The sequence below is a fragment of the Pristis pectinata genome, chromosome 12, assembly GCF_009764475.1.
Source record: "Pristis pectinata isolate sPriPec2 chromosome 12, sPriPec2.1.pri, whole genome shotgun sequence".
Classification (NCBI taxonomy): Eukaryota; Metazoa; Chordata; class Chondrichthyes; order Rhinopristiformes; family Pristidae; genus Pristis; species Pristis pectinata.
The window spans coordinates 31,075,444-31,094,566 of NC_067416.1; the positions used below are offsets into that span (position 1 = coordinate 31,075,444).

At 38.7% G+C, this 19,123-nt stretch overlaps 1 protein-coding gene across 2 annotated transcripts in view; it reads left to right on the forward strand.

The window, feature by feature from the left end:
• pde6c (phosphodiesterase 6C, cGMP-specific, cone, alpha prime) overlaps nucleotides 1-17,428 on the forward strand; it is a 30,868-nt gene extending 13,440 nt beyond the window's left edge. Inside the window, exons 8-22 of one of the 2 annotated variants that reach the window (XM_052027426.1) lie at nucleotides 6,788-6,835; nucleotides 8,569-8,718; nucleotides 10,607-10,750; nucleotides 10,852-10,917; nucleotides 11,031-11,177; nucleotides 11,756-11,863; nucleotides 11,977-12,086; nucleotides 12,738-12,825; nucleotides 12,955-13,055; nucleotides 14,734-14,841; nucleotides 14,935-14,998; nucleotides 15,768-15,842; nucleotides 16,115-16,198; nucleotides 16,343-16,493; nucleotides 17,376-17,428. In XM_052027426.1, the coding sequence (XP_051883386.1) occupies nucleotides 6,788-6,835; nucleotides 8,569-8,718; nucleotides 10,607-10,750; nucleotides 10,852-10,917; nucleotides 11,031-11,177; nucleotides 11,756-11,863; nucleotides 11,977-12,086; nucleotides 12,738-12,825; nucleotides 12,955-13,055; nucleotides 14,734-14,841; nucleotides 14,935-14,998; nucleotides 15,768-15,842; nucleotides 16,115-16,198; nucleotides 16,343-16,493; nucleotides 17,376-17,428 (1,497 nt within the window). Of the gene's footprint in view, nucleotides 1-6,787; nucleotides 6,836-8,568; nucleotides 8,719-10,606; nucleotides 10,751-10,851; nucleotides 10,918-11,030; nucleotides 11,178-11,755; nucleotides 11,864-11,976; nucleotides 12,087-12,737; nucleotides 12,826-12,954; nucleotides 13,056-14,733; nucleotides 14,842-14,934; nucleotides 14,999-15,767; nucleotides 15,843-16,114; nucleotides 16,199-16,342; nucleotides 16,499-17,375 lie in introns of those variants that run through there. The other variant, XM_052027427.1, reaches the window with a different exon arrangement.
• Nucleotides 17,429-19,123: the final 1,695 nt, after the last annotated feature.

A 19,123-nucleotide genomic window follows, 5' to 3' on the forward strand; every position in this document is an offset into this window, starting at 1 on the left:
CTCTACCCTCCCATCCCTCCCCTCCCTGCAACATTCCACTGAAACCATAGGAGGTGCAATACCTGTCCCTACATCCCCTCCCTCATCGCCATCCATGGACCCAAACAGCCTTCCAGGTCAGACAAAGATTCACATGCACCCCCTCCAATCTCATTTACTGCATTTGGTCTCGATTTTGTCATGAACCAGCAACAAAAGAAACACACTGAGCATGATTCAGTGTTAAAAACTATTTTATTAATCACCACTTATGATAATACATAAAATAAAAGTAAAAATGTTAGTATGTTAGAATTCAAAAATGTTAAACCTTGAACGTTAACCCCAAAAACTAAACTCTTCGTGTGTGTGTGTGGCAAAGTCCAAAACTCCCAGTTCCGGAATGGTTCTTAAAGTTCAGTTCCGCAAGCCATAAGGTGAAACATGGGCAAGGGCTTCTTCAACAACCATCGTTGTCTGAAGATAAGACGTAGGCGTAGAGAAACATAGAGAGAGTAAATACGAAATCCAAATGTTCCACGATGGAACCCAAGCGACACTTCAGTGTTTACTCGGTAGTGACTTCCTCACCCCGAAAAGCATCCGAATCGTGGTCGTCCACACACAAATACCTGTTTCCTTCTACAGGTCAGCAACAAAGTGAACTCCACCGGATTACTTCCAACTTCCATACATGGATTTCAGTGGCAGACACAGTTATTGTTTCTCATCCATCGATAGAGAAAACTGGCAGGCTGGTGTCTCTCTCCCTTCTCTCTCTCTCTCCTTCTTCTTCTAACTTCTTCAACAACGTCATTACGTCCTTTATCTTCTATTGACGTATACACACTCATACACACACTCTCTATCTTAAAGGGACTTTCACTGAGTCCGTGACAATGTAGCCTCTTTTACATTGGTGTGACCAGACGTAGACAAGATTTTGAAGAACACCTGTGCTCTGTCTGCAATGGCCATCTTGACCTCTCGGCTGCATGCTTTCTCAACCCCCTTCCTATTCCTTCACTGACCTTTCATCCTCTGCCTTTCTCGCTGCCAGGGAGAGGCCCAATGCAAACTAGAGGAACAACATCTCATATTCCGCCTGGGTGGTTTACAACCCAACGGGATGAACATTGAATTTTCCAGTTTCAGATAGCCTGCACTCCCTGTGCTCCTTTCTCCCTTCTTCTGGTTGTTCCAGCCCTTCTCTGGCTCCAACCACCCTCCCCCCCCCCCCCTTTTTGTTCCTCTCCTCCACATACTACCCCCCCACACAACAGCTATTGAGTCTCCTATCCCCTCCTCCAATTGGTTCCACCTGCCCATCATTCCACCTTTATCTGGTTCCACTTATCACCTTCCTTATTTATCAGATTTCAGCATCTGCAGCCTCCTGTGTCTGCCCTATTTTTTCTCTTATCTGTCTCTACCTATCATCCACCAGCCACTCTCTCCCAATTCCACCCCTCACACTCCCCCAGCTGGCTCCATCTGCTATCATGACCCTCCTCACATGGTTCCACCTATCACTTGCCAGCCCCTGCCTCACCCCTCCCTCTCACCTCTTTATACCAGCTATCTCTCCTCTACACTCTCAGTCCTGATGCAGGGTCTTAACCCGAAATGTCAACTATCCATTTGCCTCCACAGATGTTACCTGACTCACTGAATTCCTCCAGTCGTTTGCTTTTTGTGGCTCATCTTTTTTGTTTCGGCCTTTGTCTGATTATCTGCTCCCTTATCTGATCTCACCATCAAAGGAACTTGTACCACTAACAGCCATACCTGAACCCTGACAACTGTTCACCACCTTCCACCTCTTCCTTGGGTCACAGGGTGGTCTGGTCACCCTCCACTCATATGTTTATCAACTGTTGGCAAAGATTTATAAGAGATAAGATATCTTTATTAGTCACATGTACATCGAAACACACAGTGAAATGCATCTTTTGCGTAGAGTGTTCTGGGGGCAGCCCACAAGTGTCGCCACGCTTCCGGCGCCAACATAGCATGCCCACAACTTCCTAACCCGTACGTCTTTGGAATGTGGGAGGAAACCGGAGCACCCGGAGGAAACCCACGAGACACGGGGAGAACGTACAAACTCCTTACAGACAGTGGCCGGAATTGAACCCGGGTCGCTGGCACTGTGATAGTGTTACGCTGACCACTACACTACCGTGCCTGCCCTGCACTATCCTGTTGCCTGTGAGGCTGTCTCTACCATTGACAAGCACTCTTGCTCAGTTGTTGTGGGAATGTCAACCAACAGTAATTCTCTTTTGCCTTGAACCTCCGTTGCTTTTGCTAAACTCTTTAGATTTTTGGTTCCATAACTACCTTCAAGGCTCTTGGTCCTTTCCCAGTTTCATTCCCTTTCTTCTTTCGAGACCCCCAAGTGTACCTGCTCGACTCCTTTGTTCTCTTCCTCTCATTTTAATCCAATGTCATCCTTGCTGATTAGAATCATAAAATCTTACTGGAATAATCGTTTAGAGAATATCCACTCAGACCATACGTATTCTTTAAAGGAGTAGTCCCACAACCTTGCTTGCTCCCACAACCTTTCAAACTTATTCTTGTCCATAACAAAACGCATCTGAAAGTCCCTTAAATCTAATACCACCACCCTTTCAGGCAGTGTATTCCACGCAAAACCATTTCCTCCTCTATCTCATTTGCCAACTATTTTAAAACTGACTTCCTTTTACGTGCTCTGTAAAAAAAAATCCTCACAATAACTCTTCTAGGTCCATTTTTAGCCTTCTGTAATGAGAATCAGCCCAACTTCTCCATCTCTCCACACAAATGCAGCCCCCTCATCTCTGAAGTAATCTTGGTAAATCTCCAGTGAACTCCCTCCAATATCTTGACATCTTCCCAAGGTTGAGTTATCAGAACCTTACACAATGTTCTGGCTATGGGCTGATCAGAGATTTGAAAACTGAGACCATCTTGTAACAACATCCTTCTCCAGTTTCACACTAGCCAACCTCTAGATGACTGAAGGAAGGTTACCTACAAGGAAGCAGTTCATGTTGATAAGCCTAATACCATCCATCGGGGGATTGTGTTCTATTGTTATATGTTTTTCAATGGTAGTATGCTCACTGCCCATACTTCAATGCTCAACAACTAAATTATGATTATACTAAATAGGATGTGCAGCATAGAAACAGGCCATTTGGCCCAACCCATCTATGCCAGCATTGTGGTTCATTTAGCTCTCCTTTAGCCTTTTCTCATCTAGATCTATTAAGTTAATTCTCCATTTGACATAGTTATGCAGGTTAATCACAATTTATTGAAAGGGAAAATTTCTGACACATCTGGCAGAGATTTTTGAAGGTAGAGAAGGGGGAAGTGGTAGATGTAGTATATTTGCATTTTACAGAAGATGTGTAATAAACTGCCACACAGTGGGTTGATACACAAGATGTAGATTCAAACATTTGAGAATAATATATTTAATGGGTTAAAGATTAGGTAGAGGATAGATAACAGTGAATAGGAATAAAAGGATAATTTTCTGAATGGCATGGTGGAGAGCACAAGCATCAGTGCCTGGACTTCAACTATTAACCATCTCTACCAATGACTTACATGAGGGATGGAGTATAATGGAACTGATTTTCTGTTGACATTGATTTTTCCAGTTTCTCAAGGGTGCAATCTGGGAGGGTGGCCCCCAACTGATTGGCTGAACGTTCTCTCTGACTTCCGGCCAACTCTTGTGCTGAATGGCCTTGACTGCCAACAATTTTGGTCCCTACATGTTTTCCAGGAACCCTCTTCATGATTTGGCCAGTCATTTTCCAAGCTGGATCTTTCTTGTTAGTTTTCAATATGCCAGGGCAGGACCCAGATGGAAAGCTTGCCTGGTGTGCTCTCCACCAAACTGATCATCACACTTTTTTCCACAGACTGATCCAACATGCAAACTTCTCAATTTTACACAATGGTATATAAGAGACCTGCAGTGTTACACAGGATGTACGGCACAACCTGAACCTTGTACCTTTCCTAGAGCTGTTGCCATATTGACAAACAACAGCCACTCCTTGGATTTGACTAGCAGCCTGGGACTTCAAGAACCAGGGGCAATGGCCAAGCTGTGGGATGGGAGATTCGGGCCCTCCTGCTCCTTCTCCAGCCTATTCCTCTTCCTTGGAAAGGCTAAGTTCAGCCTTTCCTCTGCGTCCTGCTAGGTTCTTGCTGGGGAATGGGCTGCTCATCCCCAGGCAGTTCTCCTCATGGCTTGGGCAGAGAGAAGATATCAGTGGTGGCCCAGACACACGGCCTGGGAGAAACTGTGAGCAGTGGTCCAGTCACGAGGCCCTGAACAGTTTGGGAATCACTGCTTCCTGCCTTCAGGAGATTCAGCCCAAGTTTCCAAATTTGCTGACAAGATTGTATGTTAATTGGCTCGGCACTTGATTTTTTTAAAGACAAAGCCGCACGAAGCCCAGCTGATCCAACAAAGTTCTCCTTGGGTGCATCTGTAAATGTGATAGAACTGGGAGAGCTGTTCCACTCTCTTGCCCACTTACTTGTGTGCACTGAATCATAGCTTTCAGCTAAGCCCCAGATCACACATTAAATACCCCAGCCCATCAGCGTTCCGATCCAACATAGGTACTGATGCAGTGGTGCAGTCAGGAGGAGTTGGCTTAGGTGCCCTTGTTATTGACTCCACAGTCTCGTAACATCAGGTCAGATTGGGACACACACATATCCTGCTGGTTATGCTATCTGCCATCTGGCCTCAGCATTTACCTATTGAACACTACCTGGATAAAGCACTGAGGGTCTCCATTAACATAGAATATACTCTGTTTGAGGACCTAAATATTCATTACCAATACTAGTGCAGAGCACTGCTACTGATTGAGCTACCTGAGTCTGAAGGATATAGATGCCAGAAAGGGTTGGGGGCTGGTGGTGAAAAGACCAACATGAGGAAGCAGTTTGATTTTTGTCCTTGTAAATGCACCAGTTGTAGATGCATCTATTTATGGGATTATTGGTAAGGGTGATTAATGCACAAGAGCTTGTGGGCCAGCCATATAAATGCTGTGGAAGAAGGCTGGGACTCTCAGAAGCTTTTCAACTGCTGCACAAGTCAGGAGTGGGATGGACAATCCCCCCAACATCAGTTGACAAGCAGTTAAAAAAAAACTGACGTTATGCAGGGCAAAGAGCTAACTCGATGAACTCCCCATGTAATGCATTAAACGTTCATTCTTTCTGTGCTGTAACGTCTCCAAGATGCTCAGCTGCAATTTGTCAAGAGTTTATCAACGATACCTCTCAACACCCTCAGCTTCTGGAGATACAAGACTGCAGATGCTGTCCTGATGGGGGTTGCCAACCTGAAACGTTGACTATTTGCCTACCTCCACAGATGCTGCCTGACTCGTTGAGTGCCTCCAGCAGTTTGTTTTTTGCTGTCCTCAAGTTCTGTCACCCAAGGTGATCAAACAAGCCTCTGGGAATACCATCATCTTCACGTTTCCCTCTAAATCACATATTATCCTGAGACACAGGAAATTCTGCAGATGCTGGAATCTGGAGCGATGCACAAAAAGTGCTGGAGGGCTCAGCAGGTCAGGCAGCATCCACGGAGGGAAATAAACAGTCGATGTTTCGGGCCGAGACCCTTCATCAGGACTGGAAAGGAAGAGGGCAGAAGCCAAAATAAGAAGGTGGGGGGAGCGGGAGGAGCACACACAGGCAGGTGATAGGTGAGTCCAGGTGATAGGTGAGTCCAGGTGATAGGTGAGTTCAGGTGATAGGTGAGTCCAGGTGAGAGGGGGAAGGTAGGTGGGCGGGGGGGGAAGAAGATGTAATAAGCTGAGAGGTGATAGGTAGAAGAGGCAAAGGGCTGAAGAAGAAGGAATCCCGTAGGAGGGCAATGGACCATGGAATAAAGGTTGGAGGAGGTGAGGGGAGGAGAGGAGATGGGCAGGTCATCAAGGCAGGGGAAGGGAGCCACAGGATTAAGGGAAGACAAAAGAGTTTGGGGGGTGGGAAGAAAAAGAAGGGGTGGGGTTACTGGAAGTTAGAGAAATCGAGTATGGGAGTGGGATGTGGAATTGAAGTGGGTGGCCACCGGGAGGTCCTGGCTGTTGCAGCGGACGGAGCAAAGGCATATTATCCTGATCTGTTACTATAATGCTGATACTTCATTGTTGCTGGGACAAAATCTTGGTACTCACTCCTTAACAGCACTTCAGGAGTAGTTTCAGTACATGAACTGCAATGGTCTAAACAGAAGCTCACCACCACTTTCTTAAGAGTGGTTTGGAATGGACAATAAATGCTGGTCTTAACAGTGATCCTCACATTCCATCACAGGACAAAAACAATGATTGTTTCTTTGAATGAGAGCACAGTTATATGAGGAGGGACTGAGTAGAATGGCCCTATATTCTGAACATTAAGAGGTGTTCACATTGAAATATATAAAATGCTCGGAGGGCTTGATAGGATGTAAAATGAAAAGTGCTTTCCCTGTTGGAAAGTTTTGAAATATAGAAATAGGAGTCTTAATTAAGGATAAGTAGTCAGCCATTTAATGGGATGAGGAAGAATTTTCTTCATTCTGAAAGTTGCTAATCTTTGAAATTCTCTGTCCAATGTATGTGGGTGCTCAGATGTTAAATATATTCAAAAATGATTTTGATAGATTTTTTGGCATTAAGGCAATCCGGGGATATCGGACAGGAATAGAAAAATCGAATTGATCTAGAAGTTCATCCAGGATCTTATTGAATCTAATTGTTATTAATCTGAACTTTGATAGATCTGCAACATGATGAATGCTCCAGCAGATGAGTACTTTATGTTTCAAGTAAGTGTAGTATTTACTTGTTGCACATATTTACACCGGATGACTATGGGCCTCTCAAATCAATGCATTTTTGTTTCAATGAAATGAACTGACCAGAGGGAAAATATTTCTGCTGAAATAATACCTGCTATGTGTCATGTTAATAAGTTCCTACAGTAATGCAAGGAATAAGTGACTGAGGCAGTATGGGATTTGTAATGTTGACAAATGCCAAAAGGCCCCATAATCAACAGTAAGATGAATAGTTGACCTATTAAGTAAAACATAAAATCTTGGAATTGTACAGCAAACTAGTTAGCATTTAAGAGAAAGGACAGGCTGGTGTTTGAGCTGTAAAGCTCTTCTATAGAACAGAATCTTTTGGTTTAAGGAGGTTACACAGCCAAGAGAACTTCCTACTGTCCTTACCTTAAGTATGGAATCTACAACATCTATCTGAACCCCAGACATGGCCTGATGTTAGGAACTTTGCAAAGAGTGGCAGTTTAGTTAACATAGCACTCTCTCACTACATCTCTGGAAGACCAGCTAGATTCAAGTCAGGAAGTGAGATATAGTCTTCAATGCAAGTGGTAAGTGTACTACCAGCTCAACCAAAGTGACATAACTAGTTTGGAATTGCCGTAATTAATAGCTGACCATTTTAAAAAAAATTTAATACTCAAAGGAATTCCATTATTATTGTTGGTTTTCTGTTCAAAGTCTTGTTACAAACTGTTCGACAGGAAAGACTACTCCCTTCATACAAGCAGATCAATTTTTTCTCGAAGGACATAACTACAGAAAAGTAGATTAAAAGGAGAGAAGGTCCAGGTCTTTAAAATGAAGATGAAAGCAGGTTACTTCACAATAAATATAGAGATAAAAATCTGAGTACAAAATTAATATATTAAACAAGAAATTAAACACATTTCTTTTGCACGCAATAGATTTCTATCATTAAAGATTAATGCTTCAACAATTATTAATGAGTTGGATGAATTTCTGACTTAAAACAAAATAGATTATGGATTCAATCCAGTAAGGAACCTGAGGATGTAGTGTATTCAGGACAATAACTAATAGTTTGTAATGAGAGGCTGATATCTCAGCATTGTTCCTTGATAATAGTTTGGGGATCAGGAGAGATTTACCTATGGTTCTTCATCCCTTGAGGAGATCTGATTCCAACATTGTCTATGACCATAGACAATCTGATGAAAGAAGTGGGTAAAATGACCTATCTCTGCCATACTTCACATTCTACTTATTCTTGACATGACATGAAGGGCTGTAAAATATTTTAATTGTTAAGTAATGTATAACTTAAACTTATAATCCAATGTTAAACATTAAGAATGAACACACTACATATATTCATATAAATAGATAGATTAAACAGATGTGTCCATTTATTGAACACACTTAGCATGATTCTTTTCCATTCCTGAACATGTCATTGACATACAGAATTAATGAATTTAAATTTATTCTGAACATCCATCTCTTCATAGGGCTGTAGCAGGTGTAGCAATTCAAAACTGTTTTAGGTTAAATTTGATTTTTGTCATGAAATTGGAAAATTTCCTTTGACAGTCTTTTAAAAATAAAATTTAAAGCTTTTGTTATAATTTACTTACACTTAAGTTATGAATTGGGGTTATCCTTTAGGGACTTACTGTGCTTACTTCTCATGGCATATCATTTGAATTCATTATTAGACAACTTGCTATATCTCACAATTTTTTTCATAGAAAGAAGCAGTGGATGAAACAGGCTGGGTTATAAAAAATGTCCTGTCTTTGCCAATCGTGAATAAGAAAGAAGAGATAGTGGGAATAGCTACATTTTACAACAGAAAGGATGGCAAACCATTTGATGAATATGATGAGCAGATCACTGAAGTAGGTACCACTGGATTTGTTTTCACTAGACTTGTAAAATTATCACTTTGAAGAGTTCAGAGAGTGCACTTTCCTTCCACTTTCCTGCTGTGCGACAAATGTCCATGCCTGCTCATGTTGCAATCAGTTTCTTAATCATGAGCAGAACCCATGGGGAAAACGCCACTCATTGAATGTCAGTGGAAGGAGAAACCAACTGAAGCAAAAGCCTGCTGCCAAATGCCAGTCCTCTGAAGTTGGTAGTGCAGATGTCAAATAGGCAAAGACATTCTTAGCGAGTGGTGGGGAGGAGTGTGATTCTTACAACCTTCAATCTGCTTCTGTGTGATTCCCACAAAATCTTTGGTCAGTAGGGACCTGGGGATTGAATCTGGGACAATTTTCAGGACACTCTTTGCTTGGGCTCCCCAGTCAGCAGAACGATTAGAGGGAGGGTCATTAATATGGGAACATTCCTTCAGGTGCAGGCTTAACGGTGCTGCTCCCTAGGTAGCCTTGGAAATCTTGGAGCAACATTAAATGGGCATCTCTTTGTATCCCAGGCTATGCTTCCCTGCAGAGGCTTTGTACTTGGAAAATGTTTTTCTCTAAACTACTGTGTGATGTTGTTGAAAGCAGATCTTGAAAAATTCCACTTCAACTTGTTTACAGTATGTTGTAAACCAAACTGAATAAAGGAGAATAATTTAGTTACAACTGAAAACAAGGTTGCCTTTGTATTGGTATTGGTATATTACTGTCACTTGTACCGAGGTACAGTGAAAAGCTTGTCCTACAAACCGATCGTACAGGTCAATTCATTACACAGTGCAGTTACATTGAGTTAGTACAAAGTGCATTGATGTAGTACAGGTAAAAACAGTAACAGTGCAGAGTAAAGTGTCACAGCTACAGAGAAAGTGCAGTGCAATAAGGTGCAAGGTCACAACAAGGTAGATCATGAGGTCGTAGTCGATCTCATTGTATAAAGGAACCGTTCAATAGTCTTATCACAGTGGGGTAGAAGCTGTCCTTAAGTCTGGTGGTACGTGCCCTGTATCTTCTACCTGATGGAAGAGGAGAGAAGAGAGAATGTCCCGGGTGGGTGGGGTCTTTGATTATGCTGGCTGCTTCACCAAGACAACAAGAGGTAAAGACAGAGTCCAAGGAGGGGAGGCTGGTGTCTGTGATGTGCTGGGCTCTCATACCTCACTGTACAGATCTCTCACCAGAGTAGTCTGTCTAATTATACTCTGTCAAATATTGAATGTAACCACCTACAAACTGTACATGGAAACTGATATCTAACCTGATATGAAAAGGGCATCTAGGAATGTTCATGAAAAAGGTTATTACCAAAGTATCAGAATCTTAAAGGATTTCTGTGGGCACAAATCTACAGGAAATAAGTAACTGTATTGCAATATAATTTCTGGTGAAGACCAAGGAAAAAATTGGTAAAGTGACTCCCAACTGCCCTTCTGCTATTCCTGAAACTCCTGATTTTTCACAACTTTTATCCTAGTTCATTTGTATTCATGGCTCCATAGGCCATGTAAAGCACTGGCATATAGGAATTCACTTCAAGTATCCAGGTTCAGAATGGGCACAAATTCAAAACAAAAATCTTATAAACAGCATGATATGGAATCATATTTCTGTATTTTATACTGATTAATTTCATAAACAGTTTCATTTAATTTATTTTTACTAAGTCTAGTACCGTTACTTTCTATGAATATATTTTTATGACAGTGATAAATAATGTTTCTATACCAGTATGAATTTTGTATCAAATTTCTGTGTGAATTGCTGATCACATCTCCACAAGAAGTTCTAGGCTAATTTCTATTGAGAGCACTTCTGGTATCGATCATCTTTACTAACTGCAGCTGCTTGTTTGCTCCAGACTTTGACACAGTTCCTGGGATGGTCACTCCTGAACACAGATACTTATGATAAAATGAATAAACTAGAAAGCAGGAAAGATATTGCTTCAGAAATGTTGATGTGCCATTCAAAGTGCACTGACAAGGAACTTCAGACCATTTTGGTAGGTGCAGCAATGGGATTTTTGATTCATTAATGAATATAAAAGAAGAAAAATAAATCAAAACCTTTTTCAATTCTACTGAGCATTTTACCCTTCCACAGAAAACAAAAGAGAAGCTGAACAAGGATGTTGCAGATTGTGAACAGAAGGAAATGATTGCGATCTTGGTAAATTACATTTGTTGTTTCTTATCCAATATTGGCTTTTAGGTAGCAATTGTGAATTGTGAATTATTTACCTTTTTTTAATCATGTCACCATAACTTGAATTTCATTGATAGAAAGAAGAACTACCTGATCCGAGCACTATTGAGCTCTATGAATTTCACTTCAGTGACTTGCCTGTTCCAGAGTTTGATCTAATCAAGTATGGAATTCGGTGTTTCTTTGAAATAAAGGCTGTTGAAAAATTCAAGATACCAGCAGATGTGAGTTTTTTAAAGCCAAGTTTCTGTTGTACCTTTTTATTCAACTAGTTACTTTGCAAGAACATAGTTGAGTGCTTTTTCACTTTTTTCTTTAAATTTGGATTCTGGAACGCTGATATCTTGGTCGAAGGTCTTTGCATTGGCTTGTCTTACAGTTCAGCAGCAGTTTCTTAGATCCTGATGTAACCGAGTCAATGAATGCAGATATCAGGAGCTGATTCAAAAATGTTAGGCTCCAAGAATCTAAATTAAGAGGTCATTGCGAAAGTAACTACGATGTATTCTCATTTGTATATTTAGATATTATTGAGAAATGGATGATTGGAATGGCCATTGCATCTTCATCCCGTGTGAGAGTTAAATTTGGCTTAGATTTCCTTTCTAATAAGAGTTAATTAAGAAAGAACGTGTACTCTTGTTTACTTTGGGAAAAGCACAATCATGGTATCAGTGACAATCGTGATAATCTATTTCTCAATAATATCCAAATTATTTTACAACCAAATATGGGTTTCTATGAAAGTGACTTTTTAAATTACTTAACACCTTCATGAGAAAGATTATGTGTTTTGCTTCAGGTATTGACTCGATGGATGTTTACGATCAGGAAAGGTTACCGTGATATCACCTACCATAACTGGCGCCACGGATTTAACGTTGGACAGACCATGTTTACACTTTTAATGGTAAGATACAATTTTTCAAATGAATTTGGGCATGGTAATTCTAACACTAAACTACTCAAATGATACTGATTTTGCCTTTATTGTGTTTTTAAAACTTTTGAATTCATTTGCAGACAGGTAAAATAAAGAAATACTATTCAGATCTAGAAGCTTTCGCCATGGTTACAGCAGCTTTTTGTCATGATATTGATCACCGTGGCACCAATAATTTGTACCAGATGAAGTAAGTGGAGTTTATTTATAATTGCTCTCAAATGTTCATTGTCCAAATGTGGCTGTGCCTGGTAGGATTTATAATTATTGACTATCTCCAATTTCCTGGAAAACGTAGTGGTTGAGCTCCTTCACGAACTGCCACAGTCAATAATACGGCAATTCCCAAAGTGATTTTTATTATATTCATTCCTGGGGTGTGTCGTCACTGGCAATGGTTGGGATTTATTGCCCATCCGTTAATGACCCAGAACCGGGTGGCCTTCTGGGTAATTCAGAGAACAACTAAGAGTCAGCACTAAATTTTCCGGTTGAGTATTGCAACATCATCCATTCCATCTGTTCTAAAAGTGAGTTTCTTGGCAAAGTGCCATAGCAAAGCTTGTGGAGGAGAAAATCAACTTGGGCAGTAACTTCCTGGCTTCTGCATTTTACTGCATACATGTGGATGCCAGACACAAAACACTTAGGATAATGATATTTTTTTATGGACATTCTGATCAATTAGGGTCAGAGTCATGACTCTTTAAACCACCACCGTGCCAAACAACTCATGGGAGCTGACGGGGAGACATCTAGGTGACCTGTTTGAGGGCAAAGGAGCCCTGACTGAGGCATATTATAAAGTTTGACCATTTACTTTAAAAATGCTCCATTACAGATCACAAGCACCTCTAGCAAGGCTGCATGGGTCTTCTATTTTGGAAAGACATCATCTTGAGTACAGTAAAATACTACTTCAGGATGAGGTCAGTATGCCAGTTATCTCTGAGTGCATCTGTGTAACATTTTATATAAAATTGTAGATATTTTAAACATTTACAGGATACACATTATTGAGGTTACTGATTTTCCTTTCCTTTCTCTTCAACGGACAGAGTATAAACATTTTTCAGAACCTGAACCAACGTCAGTATGAAACAGTCATGCATTTAATGGAAGTTGCTATAATCGCAACCGACTTGGCCTTGTATTTCAAGTATGTGCTTATTTACGTTACCTTTCCTGGAACTGCCTGCAGCAGTGAAAAGGGCATATTTTGACATTATTGCAAATGATAGGCATTAAAATACATACTAATAAATGATACTTTAACGAAAACAAAATACAGATCCCAACAAAGAGTTGACACCTAAATCATTAGAATGGTTGAATTTGAAGGTGTTGAAGATATGCATATGGGTTTCAGAGATGATAGTAAGAATGGAGGTGAGAAACCTTACTGGCAGAAACAAATTTCCTTGGTGATGATAGTGTGTGAATGTAAAAGAAGGGAATGGATTTACAAAAGGAATTCCTATAAATAAACAATGGGCACATACAATGCATCAGTGATAAATGGAAACATTTCACAGAATAAATTAATGAATGGAGTTAATATTAGAAAACACACAAAGCAACCAGTAATAGTATACTCATCATCGTGAAGATCCATATAATAATAATGAAGCAATTAAATAGAATAGTGTGATATTATAATCAGAATATAAAAGTACTTTTGACAACAGCTATGCTAAATTCTTGCAGTGCGGTTGTCACTCATACACAGTACACTGTTCTATTGAAGACTTACAGACAGAATGTCATCATTTATTTTCCTTTCTAGACTAACCTGTTATTTCCAGAATTTCCTGTTTTGTTTTAATCTCACAATGCTATATGCATTTTTATTTACCATCCCCGCATAAAGTAAAACTTTCTAGTGGGTGTGGAATAGAGCAGGAAGCCTGAACCAAAGAGAGTGAAGAGTATGAGCCATGAGAAAAAATGGATTGGTGCCAACTTCAAAAGGAGATCTAGAGATGGAACTTACAAGAGTAAAAATAATATAAATGTAGATCTTTAATTCAAATATTACTGCAGAGTAAACCAACAAAATAGGACCACAGGAAAGTGAGATAAATTGAGAAGGTATGAAAGAAAACATCCATTCTTAAACTGAAATCTGGGAATACAGATTTATTTACCAAGCAAGGTAAAAGAGGCAATAAACTGTAGTATTTCAAAATGATCACGATGAAGGAAAAGTATTGCGAAGAGGAACCAGAGCAGTAAAAGTGTTTTTTTCTGATTTCTGATTAATTAACTGACCTTATAAAGGAATTACTGTTTTGCCAAATCCGTCTGTTGTTTAGAAAACGCACATTCCCTCACCTTATTTAGAAGCTGCACATTATTAATGGAATGGAATTTCTTCATTGCAACTAAGGTTTCTTGCTTGAATGTTTAACCATGCTAAACATACCATTTGCAACTCTCCAAAACAACAATATAATAAAGGGAAGGAAATTGAATAGATGTTTGATTTGAGGATGACACCAAAGCATTTTCTAAGCCCGGTGCCTAAGGTAGGATACTGTTCAGGCCACCACTAGTCCTTTGGTCCTTTGAAAGAGCAAAAATAAATCACACAATGGGGGTGAAATTGAATTTGGGTTATTCTATTAAAGGGTGCATTAACAAAAAGGTGAGCTCTTTAAATTCTATTTGGTTCTTTCCATTTACAGAGGCAATGAAAACTGACATAGTGTTTAACCACAGGGTAAAACAATAAGCCAGTAATGCCTGTAGCCTACACTGTGACATCCTCTCAGTGGAAATAAATTAAATAGAATTGAATGGAAAATGCACCATTGCATTTTTGGAATGTTTTACAGGAAAAGGACAATGTTTCAAAAGATTGTTGACCATATTGAACAAACTGAGAATGAAGAAGAGGCCATAAAGTATATTTCTTCTGACCCAACCAAGAAAGAAATTGTCATGTATGTATATTTTGTCTTGTTGGCACATTTTTTTGGAAATACTTCTTTAATATTTTGGCAGTATTGACCAAATATCCTCTTGTACCTTTGCAGGGCAATGATGATGACAGGATGTGACTTGTCTGCTATAACAAAGCCTTGGGAAGTACAAAGCAAGGTAATAAAATTGCTGATCTGAAGCTTGCTGCACCTTGTATTATGTACCACTTTGAATTTTCAACCAACTACAATGAAAAGCCTGAAAAAGCTAAAATTGTTAACAGTTTAAGTTATTACTTTATAACAATTGCTTAAATCAAGAATTGGATTAGCATTTGAAATCTCAATACAACAAAAAAACTGATTCCAGATCACTTATATTGATTATGTTTTAAAATTCCCCATCTATTTCCTCCAAGTGTTTTAGCCTGTTTCAATGTTTGATGAAATGGATAATATGAATGGAAATTGATGGTGAAAAATGAAATAAAAAGTGTCTTGAATTAATTCCAAGAAAAATCTTTATAATTTAGAAATTTATAGAATCATGAAGCCATGGCAAATATTTTTTATATTTTGTATAGAGATACATGTCCAGAGCTTTGTAATTTTGTTTTAAGGTGATGGCATATGCAAAAGTCAATGGAATTTAATTGGCTACAAATTGCATCTGTGTTTATTGAAAGGATAAATTTACAAGTAGATTCACACTTTCAGCTTGTGATGCATGGAAAAATAGTAACAGAGAATTTTAGATAAAGTTTGGATTGAAATGGTCTATAACTTACCTAGTGCTATTTTAATAAATGGACACCGTAATGAGCCAACTGTTTGCTGTGAGGGAGTAAGCATGTTTCGGAATCCTTTCTACATTTCTATCTGTGGTATGCCAGTCACATTTACAATTATTTTCTTCACCTGTATTTTGTACTGTGTTTTTATTGCAGGTTGCACTAATGGTTGCCAATGAATTCTGGGAGCAAGGTGATTTAGAACGTACAGTTTTACAGCAGCAACCAATTGTAAGCTCTCAATACTTTAATAAATGCTGACTTAACATTAGTTCAAATCTACAACTAGGTTTCATGGATATATAGTAATATTAAATGGAAAGAATGGAGCTTCTGAATTACATTGCTGAATTTAACATGTGTATAATTAATAAGATTTATTTTTATGTAACTTTAAGGATGCTCAGAGTAGGATCATATTTCATGCCAATCAATAAACTTTGCTAAATAAAATACACACACTAGCTTAGGTTTTTTGCTGATGATCCTTCTGTTTTAAACAGCCCATGATGGACAGAAATAAAAGAGATGAACTCCCCAAACTACAAGTTGGTTTCATCGACTTTGTGTGTACCTTTGTGTATAAAGTAGGTAAAATATTCATGTTATTCCCTATCTGGTCTGAATTCTACAAATTAATTGACTAATTAAAATACAGATTTATTTATTAAAGCCTTAGCACCACTTACTCATCACAAAACTGACATTAAGTTGCTGGATGTCTTGTCCAGGAGTTTTCAAGATTCCACAAAGAAATAACACCAATGTATGATGGTCTCCAAAACAACAGAGTTGAATGGAAAACGCTGGCCGATGAGTATGAAGCGAAGATGAAGCTGATTGAAGAACAAAAGGAACAAGAAGAAATGGCAGCCAAGAAAGGTTGAGCAGCTCTTAAGTTTAGAACATTTTTTTCTCATTATTTTATCCAGATGAGCTCAAATGAGACTCCCTTTGAATTATACATAATATGTTAATAGTTGAACAACTTACATTTAAATGTGTTTTATTCTTTGCGGCAGAAACACAATCTCAGTGCTGATAATGGCAGGAACCAAAAAATACAGCAAGGTTTAAATATGTTTTTGAAGATTGGGTTTATTGGCCTGAATTGTGCTGTTTGATCGGGTGCTTCTGCCTAAAACCTATGTCCCTCAGCATGTCTTGGATCATCACCCATACATGAAGATAGGTGGAAGTTTTCCAGAAGCTGGAGATCAAATGTGGATGGATCTGATTGTTTGTTCTGTTGCTGGACATACTGTTGAGTTCAACAATGAAGCAGTAAATTATTTGTTGGTGTTTTAATTCGTTATAAAATCATTTGAATTTCTAATGTTTAAGTAATCATTTAAAAACATTTAAATCTATTTGGATGGCTTTTAGATGTCTGAATATCCAAGACACTTAAACTCTTAAAACCCTTGACCGCCAATGAGCTGTCAAAGGCTGTCAAGCAATTCTGGTAAGGCAGAGCTCAGGAAATGCTGCCAGAGGTCTTTTACTCACACCCTTGTCGGGGATGGGTTGGTAGCTCATTTAGTTCCCTGCATCTGGAAAAAGTCAGTGGGTGGGTGACAAGTTTGGGCAGGATCATTTGGCCCAGTGTTTAGTAAAATCTTATTAGATCTTACATTCTATTGAATGAAGTTTTTGTTTGAACTTTTTAGAATCAGTTTAGGTATCAAATTAACATAGAAGTCAAATCTCTCTCACCTTACTTTCCTGCAGCAGCAAACGGAGGAGTTGGAGGTGAAGAGAAAGGAAGTGTTGAAGGCAAACGTGGAGGAAAATCCAGAACATGTGAAATATTTTAAGAACCTTTACAAAACAAGTATGTTGCAAACTAAAAATGAGCACTGGTATGTCCATTGGATTAATAGTTCAACAAGCTTTCAATAAAATAACAACCTGTCACTATAAGGAAAAACCAACTCTTCTACAGTCACTGATTAATAAACTTCTATCTTAATGTCACATTGTTTACATTAGTGTAATTATCCATTAAAGACCGTGAACTTTTTTTTGTTAGCATCACATCCTTTGGAACCTATTGATTTTAGTAAGTTGTTGGGCATTTCATTTTACTGTAGTGAGTTATTTGATTTTTAGGTTTGCATATGTGACAACCAATGTAGCTACAGAAAAGTTGAAACAACATTAAAAATGGGAATTAGCGAAATAAATTTAAACTGAAAAAGAACCCTGAGTAAAAGCCTAAGAATAATGCAGTGGCTTCAAGGTGGCAAAGTATGTTCAGTTCATTCTGATTACATGAATTTTTGGGATTCCGTATCTATTTGTTTTGACCTAAAAATGAGAGGGCTTCGCAATCAACATAAGAAATTTGTTGTTACAGTGGAGTGCTGTGGAATATGAATTAGTTATGATTTAAACTGCACATTAATCCAGTCTTCTATTGCATTATAAATTTTAAAAAATATACATCTTTGAAATACTGATTTAATTTGAAAAAAAAACTATCAAATGTGCAAGGAAACAAAAAAAATATAAAGAGGAGCTTCTGCTTTTAAAACAGTGTAAAAAATGATAACATAGTAAATAATGGGGACTGAGGAAAAACAAAATGCTAGGGTATACAAGTGATCCCCTATGTTAAGGGGGTGGGGTTATGTTCCTCGAAAACGGTCTGTCTCACGCATGCATGAAGGAACAGGAATTGAAAAATAATAAATTTTGTGTTTATTTATCTATTTTTTCCCACATAAATTCTGTGAGAGTGAATTTTATTCCATATCTCAAATTCTTGGGTAGTGATTGAATTCTGCACGGGTGAATTTCCATTTCCTGAAATGCTGTAATGCAGGGGTCATCTGTAATGGCTTTTACCTCAAGCAAGGGTTGAACAAATTGGAGATGCATTAGTGATAATCTTCCAAAGCTCTTTCATTTGTATTTGAATACTAACATTATCACTTCATTACTTAGAGGTAAGGATTGAAGGGGAAAGTAGAGATTGCAGACCTACTGGTGTAACATCACATAGGAAAATTACTGGAAATTAAAATGGGGAAAAGATGACTGAGGATTGGTCGAACGCAAGCTGATCAAAGAATCACTGTAATTGTGACCTGCAAGTTATTTGAATTTTTTGATTTAACCATCATGAGTTATGGATTGCTTATGGTATTGTCTAAATGGGATCCTGAATTTATTTAATAATGTTCCCATTTAGAGATAATTACATAGTACAAGGTAATCTTGTGGCATAGGTTGTTAATTGGTTGAGCCAGAGTAAGATATAAGAAAAAAAGGATATGGATACTAATTGACAGGGTGTGGTGAGAGTGGTTTGTACTGGAACTCCAACTCATCCCCATATATTTATAGCTTGGATGAGAAAAGTAAAATAGATTTCCAATTACAGATTACTCACTTTAAGTGGGACATAAATTGTGTTAAGCAGAGTTGCAAAGGAATGTAGACATTAAATTAATGGGTAAAAGCAATAACATATGCATTTATATAGTACCTTTAATGCAGAAAACCAC